At 44.8% G+C, this 14,609-nt stretch overlaps 1 protein-coding gene across 2 annotated transcripts in view; it reads right to left on the reverse strand.

Moving 5' to 3' along the window:
- Positions 1-14,609, reverse strand: part of LOC138304198 (sulfotransferase 1 family member D1-like) — a 426,949-nt gene that overhangs the window by 260,794 nt on the left and 151,546 nt on the right. The window contains exon 4 of one of the 2 annotated variants that reach the window (XM_069244054.1): positions 7,183-7,785. The exons of the other annotated variant lie outside the window; for it this stretch is intronic. Coding sequence (XP_069100155.1) covers positions 7,310-7,785 — 476 coding nt within the window. The 3' untranslated portion in view covers positions 7,183-7,309. Of the gene's footprint in view, positions 1-7,182; positions 7,786-14,609 lie in introns of those variants that run through there. 2 annotated transcript variants of the gene reach the window in all.

Consider the following 14,609-nt stretch of genomic DNA (forward strand, 5'->3'; position numbering starts at 1 on the left):
AATCAAATTCAGACAACTCTCCCACTGCGCATGGCCTTTGTCCGTGTCCCAGTAGGGAGTTGGCCCCTGTAGCACAGTTGGGCATAGGGCCTGGGTCATCCAGCAATATCAGGAGGTAGGAATCATCCTTATCTGTGGTCAAGGTATGATTTGACACACACTTGTGTCATAGATTTTCGAGGACATACTGCATGGCACATGGATGCAGGTATGAACCAAGCACTGAGTGATATGTACTTGTAGCATAGATATGCAAGTTGCTTGACTGATACAGGGTCAAGTATTAACTGACATACACGTCACTGGAATGGTGGTAGACACCTACATCATGGTTTTGAAGACAGTTAGATGATGCCCTGCTTGCAGTGGAACAAGCAACACACCAGATTGTGTGATCTCAATTTGTGTTGCTGACAACAATACAGTAGCCTGGAAAAGGTAACATGGAAATATTTGTGTCACACTGGAAGCAAATCCCCAATGCACACCTCACCAAGTGAAATATGTCCCACTGGAGTCATGGAGGTAGTACTAATGTTGCTCTGAAAGGCCATACATTTGGCATGGAAATGTACACTGTAGACAAAATGTGCAAGATGTCAGGGAGAGATGTCTCTAAAATTCAAAACAGAAAACATCAGCAAGTTCCAGGGAAATCACCACTAATGTCTGGCACCCCTTACAATGACATCCGTAGATGCTGTTGGTCCTTTGGATGTTAGACAGGCCCAGAGATTTGCAAGTACTTGTAGAAGGCCCACAACATGTTCCCCAATGGGAAGATACATGATTGTCTCCATTTTGGTCATGCACACCCAGATGTCTGTGGATGAATGCTTGTACCCAATCATGTGTTTTACACATAACTGCAAGTCACTCTGTGAAGCATGCCAACAGTTAGGTTACAAACCATCCACATTTCACATGTACAAAGCACTTTGCTTTATGATTTGATATCAATGGCATGGAAATGCACATTGTGTGTAAAAACTCTAGGCCTACCCGTCATGTCCCTCATTACTACTGCAGGTGTACGTGCCAAATGACATGCTATGACAGGTGAGGGTTAGTGTCAGCCAATAATCAAAGGTGACACACTTCTGTCTGTGGCACCACGTAAAATGTACCACCATTGTAAATGTCCTATTCCACACACAGGGTGGCATGCACATATAAGTGAGGGAGTACAGAAATCACCCTATCTTCACAGGTAGGCCATGCATAAAACAACAGTTTACAAATGTTTTTCAAAAGAGAAAGGGACACATGCTGGCACGTAGGCACAAGGAATGTTGGCAACAGTGATGGCACATAAATCATGTCCATGGACATTCTCCATGTACCAAAAGAAAGTATTGATCTATAGCTGCACCCCAAAAAATGTATGCACTGTCACATTACAGACAGTAGTGATGCCCCAGCAACCGTAATATTGCAAGACAAGTTGCCCCTTGGACAGTGATTCATAACTATCTTTATTTTGACCTGTAACACTGAGAAGTAGTGGTCTGTTGCATGGGATTTACACTAGCTACAACTACAGACAGTACTTCATTGATCAATGTGCACAGCCATAAGTTGTCCCTGGAGTGCAAATTGTTTAAGGATTGTATATAGTTGTAGATCCCTGGGGCAATAGGCAAGGCACATCAGTAAGCAACACATGGCATGTCTACAGAAACAATCACTTATTACCTGTGTTAGAAATGGCTCATCCCTAATCGTCAGGGGGAGCTGTCAGAACCTAAAATATTCACTTGGCAATGTGACAGGCAGGAATATGCGGCATACATTGTGCGGTCCGCAAACGGCCAACAAGGTCTGGGTAGGCCACCTCCAGAATGCAGGCCATTGGAGGGGAAGGTCCAATGGTCTCCCCAACCACGTTGACAGGACATCCCCAGCTGGACCTCTGCACTCTTCCGGGCTCAGTGTATCAGGTCCTCCCACCTCTTCCGACAGTGGGCACGCTCCCTAGCCTGTGGACCTCCAGGGTTGGCACCTCCGGGGGAGGGATCTCCATAGCACCTTCCTCTGATGGGCATTGACCTGCATAAATGCAAACGACAAATCAAGAGATTACATTCACAGGTTTCGGCAAAAATTGTTCAGTCACATACATGTCAGAAATATCAAGCTAGATTTTTTCAATTTGTTAACAATCCACAAGTGCCAAACACACAAGCCTATAAGTACAGGGACATGACTACAGACATTTGTATCTTCAGCTGCAGACAAACCCACTACCCTGCTCCGGGCCTACAATGACTAAGCAAGCTTACTGACATCAGGTAGCCCCTGCTCCAGCAACCTGTACTGTGATGTGACCAATAATGAAAGACTACACTCCTATGTGACCTCTAAAGGGTAAACTCCTTGGGCCTGATTGGACCAAAACATTCACATTCTGTGAGACTGACTCACTGCATACAGTCCCTACAGGCAACTGCCATTGTACACACTTTCGCATTACACTTGAGTGACAATCCAGGTGCTGGCATGGTGGGTACAGAAAGTGTCTTCCTTGTCCATGTGTGGACATGTGGACTAACAAATGCAGACTCATGTCTCTTCAGGGCGGTGATTCTGTGGTATGTACCTGTGCCACAAAACACTCCTTACATATGCGTCCATCCTACAGAGATGGCAAGCAACATACAAAGGTATGCATTGTACAGTTTCTGCTATGTGACCAAGCTAATGAGTCACATATCATGGCCTCCCAGGAATCAACACACTGTCTGGGACTGTCATTTGTGCAATAGGCCTGTAAAAGACAAATATGATCTTTGTGAAAGTGACAACAGATCAGTGGGAGTAAGGACCTGTCATGAGTCAGACACACACTGACATGATGCAAAATGCACATAGGGACTAGTTTAATAATTCACCTCTGTGCCCATTCCTATTCTAGTCAAAGGACTGAGGCAGTCAGGGCAGGTTTTGCCACTTGAGCATCATAGTGGCCACATGCAGGATCTGCTGATGTACAGGGAGTGGGCACAGTCACAGCTGCATAGCTATAGTGACCCTCCCACAGCCTAGACTAGTTCCCATACTGGGAGTTACATTTGACAGGCCCTAGTCTCTGTAAGCTGAGCAGACAGAACCTATATGACACTCCATTTCCTTCACTTCCATGCATGACAGTACATCATGTGGTCATCAGTAATTTGGCACATGGTGTGTGTGTGTCAATCTGAAGTGCAGAGTAAGTCATGATATGCCTTCCACCCAATGGTTTTGTAAGGCCAGATGTGGTCTGTAAGATCTGTGGAACAATGAACATTGCTCACATGATTCTCAAATGAGCCATACACAATGCATACATGACTCATGCTATCATGCACATACAAGTTGTCCAACATTTACAACACTCATAAAGAGAGAAATGTCATTGGATGGCAGTAATGTCTCCTTACCTAGTTGTTTGCATCCAACACATGGAGAATCTTGGACCCCAAATACCTCACAAAACACAATGCAACTGAACTTAACATATGGTACTGCCCACCAATACCTACTCATTGTACATCCCAATGATGCCAGAGACTGCAACAGGAGGCACACAAGAAGTCTAACTGGCACACAGGGGCACATAATAGCCTGTGAGGAGGGAAAGGATGATGAAGTACAGAGAAATTTGTGCACATGAGGTACTTACCTGCTCCTCTGGTGAGTCAAAGAGCTGTCCATACAGGGATAGGACCTCATCAACTAGCCTCTACAGCTCCTCTGGTGAGGAGGCAGGGGCCCCATCACTTGTTTGATGTGGCATGATTGCTCCTGGAGGTGGCACACAGCAGCTCAGGTCGTGGAGGTGTTGCTGTCAGCAGTGTCAGGAGTCAAGTGAGTGAATCAGCACAACATGGCGGTCACAGCTGCCACGTAAGCGGATGTCACTGTCTCCGGACACAGCCATTGGGCCGTGCCCGCCACTGGCAATAACGTTAGCCTATGGCAGTGTCCTCCGCGGTTGCAACTGCTTACCGCCATAACCACGTCCGCCAGCTGTCATGGGTGTTTCCTATTGTCCAGTGGAGTAGGTGCTGCCTGAAATGCTGTATTGGTCTTTCTAAACTGCATCACACCTACAAAACATGATTTGTTACTTCACAAACATCCTCATTCTGTCTTGTCAAGTAGGTCATTCTACTCAACCACCACTGTAGCATGTTGCAGGGCACAGATGGCATTTAACTGCGGTGCACAGTCCACCCCAGCCGATAGTCATTTTGGAGGCTGGAATATACAGTCACATTTTGAGGGGCAATTGTGTAGCACATCTTTGAGTTTGGTCCAAATCCATATTGTGGACACATACATGGGGGTCCCATGTGACCCTTGTGTAGTTTCCAGCTGTGATGTGTGTTGGCTGCCATGTCTATACAGTCAGAAATGCTTTGTCAGATATCATCATTGGCATGCATCATGTATGTTGCTGTGGACACACAGACTAATGTTATAAATCATGTCTTTTCACACATAGGTACCTAGGGAGAGGGGGGGATGCGACACCCTACAGTCTACCATCCAATGCCGGACCTTCAGACGATGGAGCTACTCCACATAATTATGTATTGCCGCCTGGATAGGCAAACAATAGTGGACTTATGCCGTCAGTTGGAGCCAGATCTGGTGCCAGATATTAGTTATCCAACCAGGATACCACTCATTGTACAAGACATGTCTGTATTGCATTTCCTAGCCACAGGGTTCATCCAACATACAGTGGTCCTATCTGCTGGTATGTCCCAACCTATGTTCAGTCTGGTGATGAAGGATGTCCTCTCAGCAATGTTGAAACACCGTCACAGCTATATCAGGTTAACCCAACGTGAGAATTAAGCCAATGTGAAGGCTAACCTTTATGGTTTTGGCCACCTCCCACATGTGGTGGGGGCCATTGATGGCACACATGTTGGCTTGTTGTCACCATAGGACAATGAACAAGTTTATCGTAACAGGAAGAACTTCCATTCTATCAACGTGTAAGCTGTCTGTTTGGCAGATCTCTACATGTCACATGTTTGTGCACGTAATCCGGGTTCAGCCCATGATTTCTTCATAATGCAGAACAGCAGCATATCCCATCGGATGTCACAACTGTAGCCAGGGAAGGCCTGGCTGGTTGGCAAATCACATCTGTCCTGATTGTGTGTGTGCAATGTGAGGTGATACTATCAGTAAATGAGTGACTCATTGTTGCACATATGTCCCATGCCTTAACAGGAGACTCTGCATATCCAAACCATCTTCAGTAGTTGATGTCACTGAGGAATCCAACTACTCCAGGGGAAGTCTGCTTCAATGAAGCCCATGGAAGAACACAGAGGGTAGTGGAGCAGGCTTTTAGGGTCCTGAAGGCCAGATTTAGAAATCTGGACCAGACTGGTGGAGCCCTCCTGTACTCACCCAGAAAAGTGTGTCCAATCATTGTGGCATTCTGCATGTTCCACAACATCGCCCTGTGTAGGAATATCCCGTGCATCCCAGAGGAGGGGGAGCCTGCAGTGCCACCGGGTGAGACTACTGAAATGCCAAGTGAGGATGACAGAGGTGAAGAGGAAGGAGCTGACTTGCAGGAAGATCTCATCAACAGCTACTTTTCATGAGTGTAAGTATGCCATGCGATGTCATGACTGTGACTGTACAATGAACTGTAGTTGTGAAAATGTGTGTAGTTTATTGTTTTAGAAACAGCTAGGGAGCCAATGCTCTGCAACATACAGCCAAAGGCTAGCTTTTAATATACCCACCTTGATGACACTGCTTTGTTTGTGTCAGTTTCATTGCAATGCACTTTGTTCCCCAGTTGCTGCTATGTGATTTGTGTCACAGGTATGTTTTCAAGCCTATACTCCTTGTTCTGTCCTTGTACAGGTACTTTCACCATGACATCCTCCTGTGGGCATTCCAGAGTTGTGACATTGGCAGGTATCTGATGCTGTTCTTACATACAAAGTGGACATGGACTGTTCCAGGTAATGTAGGTCACAGAGTTTGGGTGTATGAGACCTGTGCCAAGGCAGCTTGCATAGGTTTTGGGTGGAAGGTCAGAAGTGCCCATTGGGCTTGTTTTGTGTGTTGTGGTGGTCCGATTTAATCATGTGTGTCATCATGTGGGTAAGAAATATGTAGTCATAGATTGCAACCAAGTCATTTTACCTTCACATTGGCTACACACTTTTTGTATGACCGGTATGTAGCAGTAGAGGTGTTACATCACTGCAGGCCACAGTGCCTGTGTCACAACACTGACATATGTTGGTGTCATACCACCAAATGCATGGTAATTGGATTAAGGTGGGCCTGTGATCAGAAACTGTTGTACTGCCATCTGTCTGTATCTTGGATTATGTGATGTTGGATTACTTTGGTGTAGTATGTGATAAGGCTCAAAGTGGTGACATCATCCACTTTAATGTTGGCCTATTCTATAGGGCAATGTCTGACAAATCCCTTCCTTCTGTAGTCTGGGGGGTTGTACCTTGGATTATGTACTTTGACTCTGTAGGATGACACATTCTTGTTTCTAAAAGTCCAGACCTATAGCCAGCCTATGTGCTGTACCTTGTGTGTAATGGTTGTGATCCTGAGCAGGACATATCCCTGCTTGCACAAGTAGCTTGTGACTACATCATATGGTTTGCATAGTCTTACATCTCTAAATAGCAAAATGGTTAAATTATGCAAGCAGACAATGAGTTTGTGATGGGTGAATTAATTTTAATGCTAATGCAGAAAGGAACAGTTTGACAGAAAGAAACAAAAATGAAAGGTGAAGGGGTCACTCATTGTGAATGAAATCATTGGAGTGGATGCCACAAAATTGGGCGTCCAAAGTTCAGAGTACTCCTCCTATTGGAAATGTTAGGTGGATGAGGATCAGTCAACAGAGTGAAGGTGTGGCACACAAAGGAGGTCCTTTTGGAAGAGGTCACTTGCTGGCAGTGGTGGGTGTCCTGCCATCTGCGCCTCCTGCATTCTTTGCTGAATGTCCCCGTTTGTGTTTTTGGGGGTGGGGAATCTGAAACTACAGAGGCAGGGGTGTCTGAGGCTGGTTCTTCCTCTGGGAAGGGCTCTCTTCCAGTGGCTGGCACCAATGTTGATGGGCCTGGTGTTGATGAGCCAAAGGAAGGGGAAGACTGGTTTTGAAAAGCCCTGCTCAGGACTGTATGAATGTCCCTCAGAACCCCTGTTAGGGAGGCCAGGTTAGTATTGTGGGCCTCCATCTGTTCTCACATGTCTCTAAGCACGTTGCTCTGTAGCTGCTTGATTTCCCAGAGTTCAGTCAAGATCTGGTCCATCACGCCTTGGGACACCTGATAGACCCCCAAGACGTGGCTGATGGTATCCTGGCCAGCAGCAGCCCCAGTGGCCTCACCCTGCTGGGGCACAGCATCCCTCCCACGGACCCTTCCCCCATGGGCCTGTGCCCTTGCCACAGAGTGCCCACTCCTCCTGGGTCGTGGACTCTCATTGTCAGATGTGTTGTGCTGTAACACAGGATCCAAGATGGGGGGCACACAATGGTAGACACTGTGCTGGGTACACAGGTTGGGGGGCGAACAGCTGCATGTGATGTTGAGGCAACCGGACTAGGAGGTGTTGATGTCGGCACAGTGAGACTCACTGTTGCCATATGACCAGGTCGCCCAGATGGGCCAGAACCGTCCTCTATGTCCAGACATCCAGAGGTGTCTTCTTCACTGAGGGTTTCATCCAGGGTGATAGTGGCAGTCACTTCTGTGGTCTGTGTGTGCCCAGTGGCAGCTCGACCTGCTGATGAGAAACATACAATGTTACTGGCTGTATTCTGACATCTAACTCCAACAGTTTAGAGTTACAGCAAGCATAGCCCTTGTACAAAGTCTTTGGACAAGTGACAACTGTTATGGTGTTTGGGGTTAGAGAAACAGTGCCTCCTGGGCTTTAAGTCATGACATACTCTATACTACACACACTTGACAAATGGTATTGTTCCAGGTGAGTAAACCTCATTTGAGAGCTCGCTAATAGATGGATTTGGGCAAAGGAAGACTGGGCTTGTGTTTGGAGTTAGAGAAACTGGGCCTGTTGGGCTTGGCATTCAGGTCACTCCCTCTGCTTCCCAACACTATACAAATGGTATGCTCCCAGGTGAGTAAACTTCAATTGAGAGTTAACAAACTTGGATATTTGGGCAAGTGTGTACCTGGCTTGTGTTTGGGCTTACAGAAACAGAGCCTCCTGGCCTTAGCGGTCATGTCATTCCCTCTACTTCACACACTAGATAAATGTTATCCCCCAAATGTGAGCACACTACTTGTGACTTTCCAGACAAGGGTATTTGGAGAAGAGGACACTGGGCTGGTCAGTGGAGTAACAGCAATAGAGACTCCTGGCCTTAGCAGACATGTCATACACACACTATACAAAGGCTAGCCCCCTCCCCCGGGTGAGTCCACTTCAATTGATCATTGTGAAACAGATGTATTGGGTCATGTGCCCACTGTGTTGGTGGTTGGAGTTACAGCAACACGTCTCCTGTGAGCTGCAGTCAGATCGTTCTCTCTACTACACACACTATTCAAATGTTATCCTCCCAGGTGAGTCCACCTTAGTTGATAATTGTGAAACAGGTGTATTGGGGTACATGCCGTCTGTGGTGGTGGTTGGAGTTACAGTAATGGGACCTCCTGTCAGTGGCAGTCAGAGCACTCTCTCTACTACACACATTTGACCAGTGTTTTCCCCCCTGGTGAGTACACTTCACTTGAGAGAATAACAGATGTATTGTAGCATATGACCACTGTGCTAGTGTTTGTAGTTACAGGAATAATGCCTCCTGGGAGTTGTAGTCATTTCAGTGCCTGTACTACACACACTTGACAAATGTTATCTTCCAAGGTGTGTACTCTTAAACCAATAGATAAAACACAGGGTTATTTGGACAAGTGAACACTGATCAGGTGTTTGGAGTTGCAGAAACAGTGCCTGCTGGGACTTGCAGTCATATCAGTATCTGTTCTACACACACTATACAAATATCTGAGTACACTTCATTTGAGAGTTGCCAAATAGAGGTTTTTGGACAGGTGAACAAGGGGCTGGTAAGTGGAGTAACAGTAAAAGTGGCAACAGGTGAGCAATGAGCATGCATGACATTGCATTTTGGTGAAAATGTTTGTGTTGTGATTTACCAGACTCCACTCCCCCAAGTATTCCTGTCAAGCCCTCAGAATGCAGGATGGCCAAGATGTTCTCCTCCCAGGAGGAGAGGTGTAATGGGTTAGTGGGGGAGGGGGAGAGGGGCACTGCCAGTCCTTTCAGTTTGCAGCTGGTACCTGGAGACCAGAGAACGGACCTTGCCCCTGAGGTCGTTCCACCTCTTCCTGATGTCCAACCTTGTGAGCAGGGTGGTGCCTACAGCATTCACTCTGTCGACGATCCTGTCACACATTTTCATTTTCCTACTGAGAGGAGCATGCAGGACTTGTGCTTCAAACAATTGTGGCTCTACTCTTATGATTTCATCCACCATGAATCTAAACTCATCTTCTGAAAAATGGGGACTTTGGAAATGTGACATGGTGGGAAAAAAAAACTATGGGTGACAGTAACTAACTGAACACGGGAAGTGCAAAAGGGTGTGAATGCATAAAAATGTGTGCAGGGAGTCTATAGGATAGTGAAAAGAGGGGTGACTAATCTATGCAGTGTATTGTAAATATTTGTAAATAAAGTGCTTTGGCTTCAGTGTTTGGCTTTGATAATGCAAAGGAGTATGGTGTGTGAAGTGGTGTGTTTCATAGTGTCCTTTGCAGGTGTGTCCAGTGTGGCAATGTGTGTCAGGTGTGTTGTTTTCAAATTAATCAAATGTGTAGTTGTGCATTACTTTGCTGACCGCGAAGTGACGTAGTTCGGACCGCCATGGGGTCCGCCACGGTGACTGTGTGCTTGTAATAAGGTCAGTGGTAGGTTGCGGTGCTCTGGGCGTGGGAGGTCAGACTGTCTATATCCAGTCCCCGCCTTGCTTGCAGTCTTCCTTTTTTTGCTTCGCTGTGGTCGGTCCTGCCTGTATAACTCATAATAGGGAGGTCTGAAAGACCGCCAACATGGCAGCCTTTTCAGGACGGCCAACATGTTGGTCTGCCAGTCCAACGGACAGACTCATAATGAGTAACCAGGTTTCTTGGAAGAGACATATATTCTGCTCATCCACAAAAGAAGTCCAGTCAGGCAGGGCTAGTTTAGATCCTAAACAGGCCAGGTTCCATGAAACAAGAAGCAGCTTTCCAGAGTCTGTTTTAATACACACCCCACTAGTAGCTTCAGATGGCTGATTCCCTGAGGTTGGAGAATAAGGAGGAGCTTGTGTGGAATTAGTAGTAGCTAGAGCACTAGAAATGGGTAGAATAGTGGTGACATAATCCCTTGGCGTCGAAAGGCCATTCTTCAAAGTGAGAGCAGATGGGGTAATAAGATAGCCACTAGACACTAGTGTACTAGTTTGACTACCAGTACAAGGCAGGAGCTCAGATCAATGTTAACTTATGGTTGGTATTTATTTTTATAAAATATTAGAAACACAATAGGACATTGTATTATTCTATTCAGTTCGTCTTAGGCCTTTTCTATTTTTAACACAAATTTTACAACAGTGCTCCCTATTGAGCATGCACTACACTTATTTTCTGATTTAATACATAACTCACATTTCATTTATTTTCTCACAGTGCAGATTTCTATGTAAATAAACTCTTCAGAAATATGCAGGTATCTTCTTGCAAACTATATACCATTGCCAGAAAAATTCTTACAGCATTCTTTGAAAAAACATGTATAGATATGTTTGGAAATAATTAAACAGAACACTTGAAAAGCATCTAGATGTATTGAACCTATACTTTCGGATCCATTAGAAATAGTGGCAAGTTGTTCAAAATTGTTTGTAAAATGTACACAGAATTCTTTCAGCTATTTTTTGAATAATTATGTAGGCCAGAACTAATTCATGCGATAAAAACTGTGCAGAATGCACAAGTACAGCCACTTTCATATGAAAAGTGTTTTATAATTCAATTAAAAAAAGAGTGCACTTTTTTTTATTTATTTTTTTACAAAATGTGTGCAGAGTTCTTCGGATGTGCCAATAATTAGAGTGAAAAAGTGCAGGATTAATTTATACATAAATTTGCATTGCAGAATGTTTTTTTATTCAAATATGTAGGGAGGGTTCCCAGAATCAATAAGAAAACTTTTGCCAAATTCCTTAGAAAAAGAACAAAGAATTCCTTAGAGGTAAATGTGTTTCTTCCTTTAGAAAAGGCCACAGTATTCTTTTAAAACGTGTTGCTGTATTCTTTAGGAAGACTGCATACTAGTCATTAAAAGGTTTACTCCTCACAAGAAGTCTGCAGACTTTTTACAATGTGTTACATATTTTTAGTCTCCTTCCAGAATTACTAAGAACAAACATATGGTGAATTATTTTACAGAACTTGCAGAGTTTGTCCGGGGGATTGCTTATTTTATTAGAAAAATATGTAAAATGCACTAGAGAAAGTGAGCAGTATTCTTTAGAAAGAGGTGGTGGGAAGTTTTAGAAAAAACAAGTGTTTTATATTCCTTACACTCGTGTGCAAATTGTTTACACATATTTGCTTAATATATAAGAAAAGTTATGCAGAATTAATTTATTTACTTTAATCACAAAATATAGATAATACACCAAAAAAACTAAAATAAAGGGAAAAAGATCATTCTTAATATATGAAGGATAACAACTATTGCCAGAATGTTAATATAAGCTTACTTAATAACAAGGCAAAAATAAGCAAAGATGAATAACACATTCACATATTGTGCTTTTAAAGCATAAAACAGCCATTTTTAATATAAGATCATATAAATAATGACTTTGTTATCATATTGATATGGACTGAGCGAGGAGCTAGTTCAATCTCACCTTAACTATGGTGCTTCTGGCAATCACCAGATGGAGAAAACAAATAGTTGTTTATTAGGAGCTATAGCAGAGTCAAGTGCCAAGTTAATACAACAACTGAGTGGCATAACTCACTACTCATTTTCATCATTACATTTAGTATTTGTAGTGTGCTGCACTACCCACGGAAAACCACGTCGTAGAAGGGTAAAAGCTTTCTTCTAGCCTAAAACAAATAGGTATTCAGAATTTCCTAAAGGGGATGAGGTTTAGATACAGGCTCCTAAAAATGTACAGTTAGGACAGACTTGTCATTCAGGAGATACCATTTAATCTTCCCACCAGATGAAAGCGAAAGTCTGTAAATTCAATTCAATTCAATGCATTTCATTCTTTATATGATCAGTTACAAAGCGGATCATAAAAGGCACAATATACATACAGTGACTCATAGATTATTAACCCCTTCAGTACGCATGATGGAATGGTTCCGTCACGTGCACCGATGATCGTTTGCGGAGGACGAAACCACTCCGTCCTTATCACGAGTCACAAACCCCTCTGCAGTTTACAGTAGAGGGATTTGTTTTTTGTAAAAACAGCCTCAGCAGCTCCAAGGGCTATTTTTAGTTTTCAGTGAAATCGCGAGCAGCACACATGGCGTGCTGATGTAATTTCACTGAAAAATAAAGTGAAATTAGCCGATCGGCTCATTTCACTTTTACTACCTAGGTGCTTGTGGGGCTATGTCAACCACGAGAACCTAGGCAGATGTGAAAGGTAGCATTGAAAAAGGGGCTCCAATGGCACTCTTCCCTAGCAGATCCTTGCTTGGGGATCGCTGCAGGAGGGCGATCCCAAACAGGGATCCACCCACTAGACACCAGGGAGGAGGGAGTTGCACCTTGGGCAAGGGCTTTTGCTACCCTCTAATGTTGTGCCATATTCAGCTTTTCACACACACCTCTCCCCCGGGATTATTTGATTTTGACTTATTGGGTTGGAAGCTGCCCAAAATGGGCATGCCAATGCACCAACCCCTCCCCAGACACAGTCTTTCTGCCCCCGCTGGTGGTCAGATGGGGGTTATTACCCATGATCTGCCCCTAGGAGGGGGCAGAAAGCCTACTATACACCAGGGACTTTTCTTATATAAAAGAGGGGGGGCTGCCCACAATGGTCATGCCAATGCCCCTAACCCCCAAACACAAATAGGAACAGCCTATGCACCCCCCCCCCCCCAAGAGCCAGATTGGCATTATAATCCGTGATCTGTGCACTAGAGGGGGCAGAAAGTCCGCTAGACACTAGGGATTCTTTTTCTAACTTATAGGGGTGGGGGCTTTCCAAAGTGGTATGCTAATGCCCCCCCCAGAAACAAACAGTCTTTCTCCCCCACCTCCCAGGGACAGATGGAGGTTCTTACCCCTAGGGGCAGAAAGTCCACTAGACACCAGAGACTTTTTTTTAATAAAAGAGGGATGGGGCTTGCCCACAATGGGCAGGCGAATGCCCCCACCGCCCACCCCAGACAAAAGTTTTTTTAAACTTGTATTGGTGGGTGATGCCCATTACCTCCATTCCCCCCGCAAACTGGGAAAAATTCTATCTGCCCCACCTGTAGGCAGATGGAACCAATTACTCCATCTGCTCCCCCTCCCCGGAAAGGGCAGAAAGTCCACTGGACACCAGGGATTCCTTTATTTCTATATGTATCACTGGGGGCTGCCCAACATGGGCATGTCCATACCCCCATCCAAAAAGGTAAACAGTATTTCCCCCCCACCCCACCCAACGGCGGGGCAGATGGGGTAAATGACCCCATCTGCCCCCTCAGTGGGGCAGAAAGACCACTAGACACCAGGGATTACTTTTTATTGTAGGGTGTGGCTGCCCAGAATGGGCATGGCCATACCCCCACCCCCTTCAGAATTGGGGAAACAGTCTTTCTGCTCCCCTGAAGACTAAAGCATTTCACCCCAATGGCAAGCAAGAGGATATTTGATTTGGTTGGGTGTTGCTTTTACAAATTAGGACAGGAGAGCTTGGCTAACTTCCAGTATCATCCTAATTACAATGGTAAACAGCTGCAGCTGCACGTTTTAGGGCTTGGGTAGACTGCCACCTTGACAAACCTACCAAACCCAGACAAATCTGAAAACTAGACATCTGTGAGAGTCCAGGGTAGTGTGCTTCAAATCCACCCCACCCCATTTTCTTACCCACAATGTCCTGCAAACCTCAAAATGTGACTAAAATGAAACATTTATGCTCCCTGCATTTTTGTGCCATGTTCTTTCAGAAATAAACCACAAATTTCCTACGTTCCTCTCTTTCTCCTGATAAAAAATGATACCTCACTTGTGTGGCTGCCCAAAGCAGAGTCTACCTAAAAATGTTATTTAAAAAAAAAAAATGCTTTTTTGGACTCGCTTTGATTCCCCCTCAAACTATACACGTTTTTGGCCCTTCCATGTTGTAGGCACTTGGCCCATCCACACAAGTGAGATATCATTTTTATTGGGAGACCGAGGGGAACGCTGAGTGGTAGGAAATTTGTGACTTCTCTCTGATTTCAGAACTTTGCATCACAGAAATGTGAGGAGAATGTGTTCTTAGGGAGATGTTGACACATCGTATACAGGTCCTCGTTCCATGCCTCACTAAAGAGCATTAA

Source organism: Pleurodeles waltl, chromosome 7, assembly GCF_031143425.1.
Source record: "Pleurodeles waltl isolate 20211129_DDA chromosome 7, aPleWal1.hap1.20221129, whole genome shotgun sequence".
In the NCBI taxonomy this organism is placed as follows: domain Eukaryota; kingdom Metazoa; phylum Chordata; class Amphibia; order Caudata; family Salamandridae; genus Pleurodeles; species Pleurodeles waltl.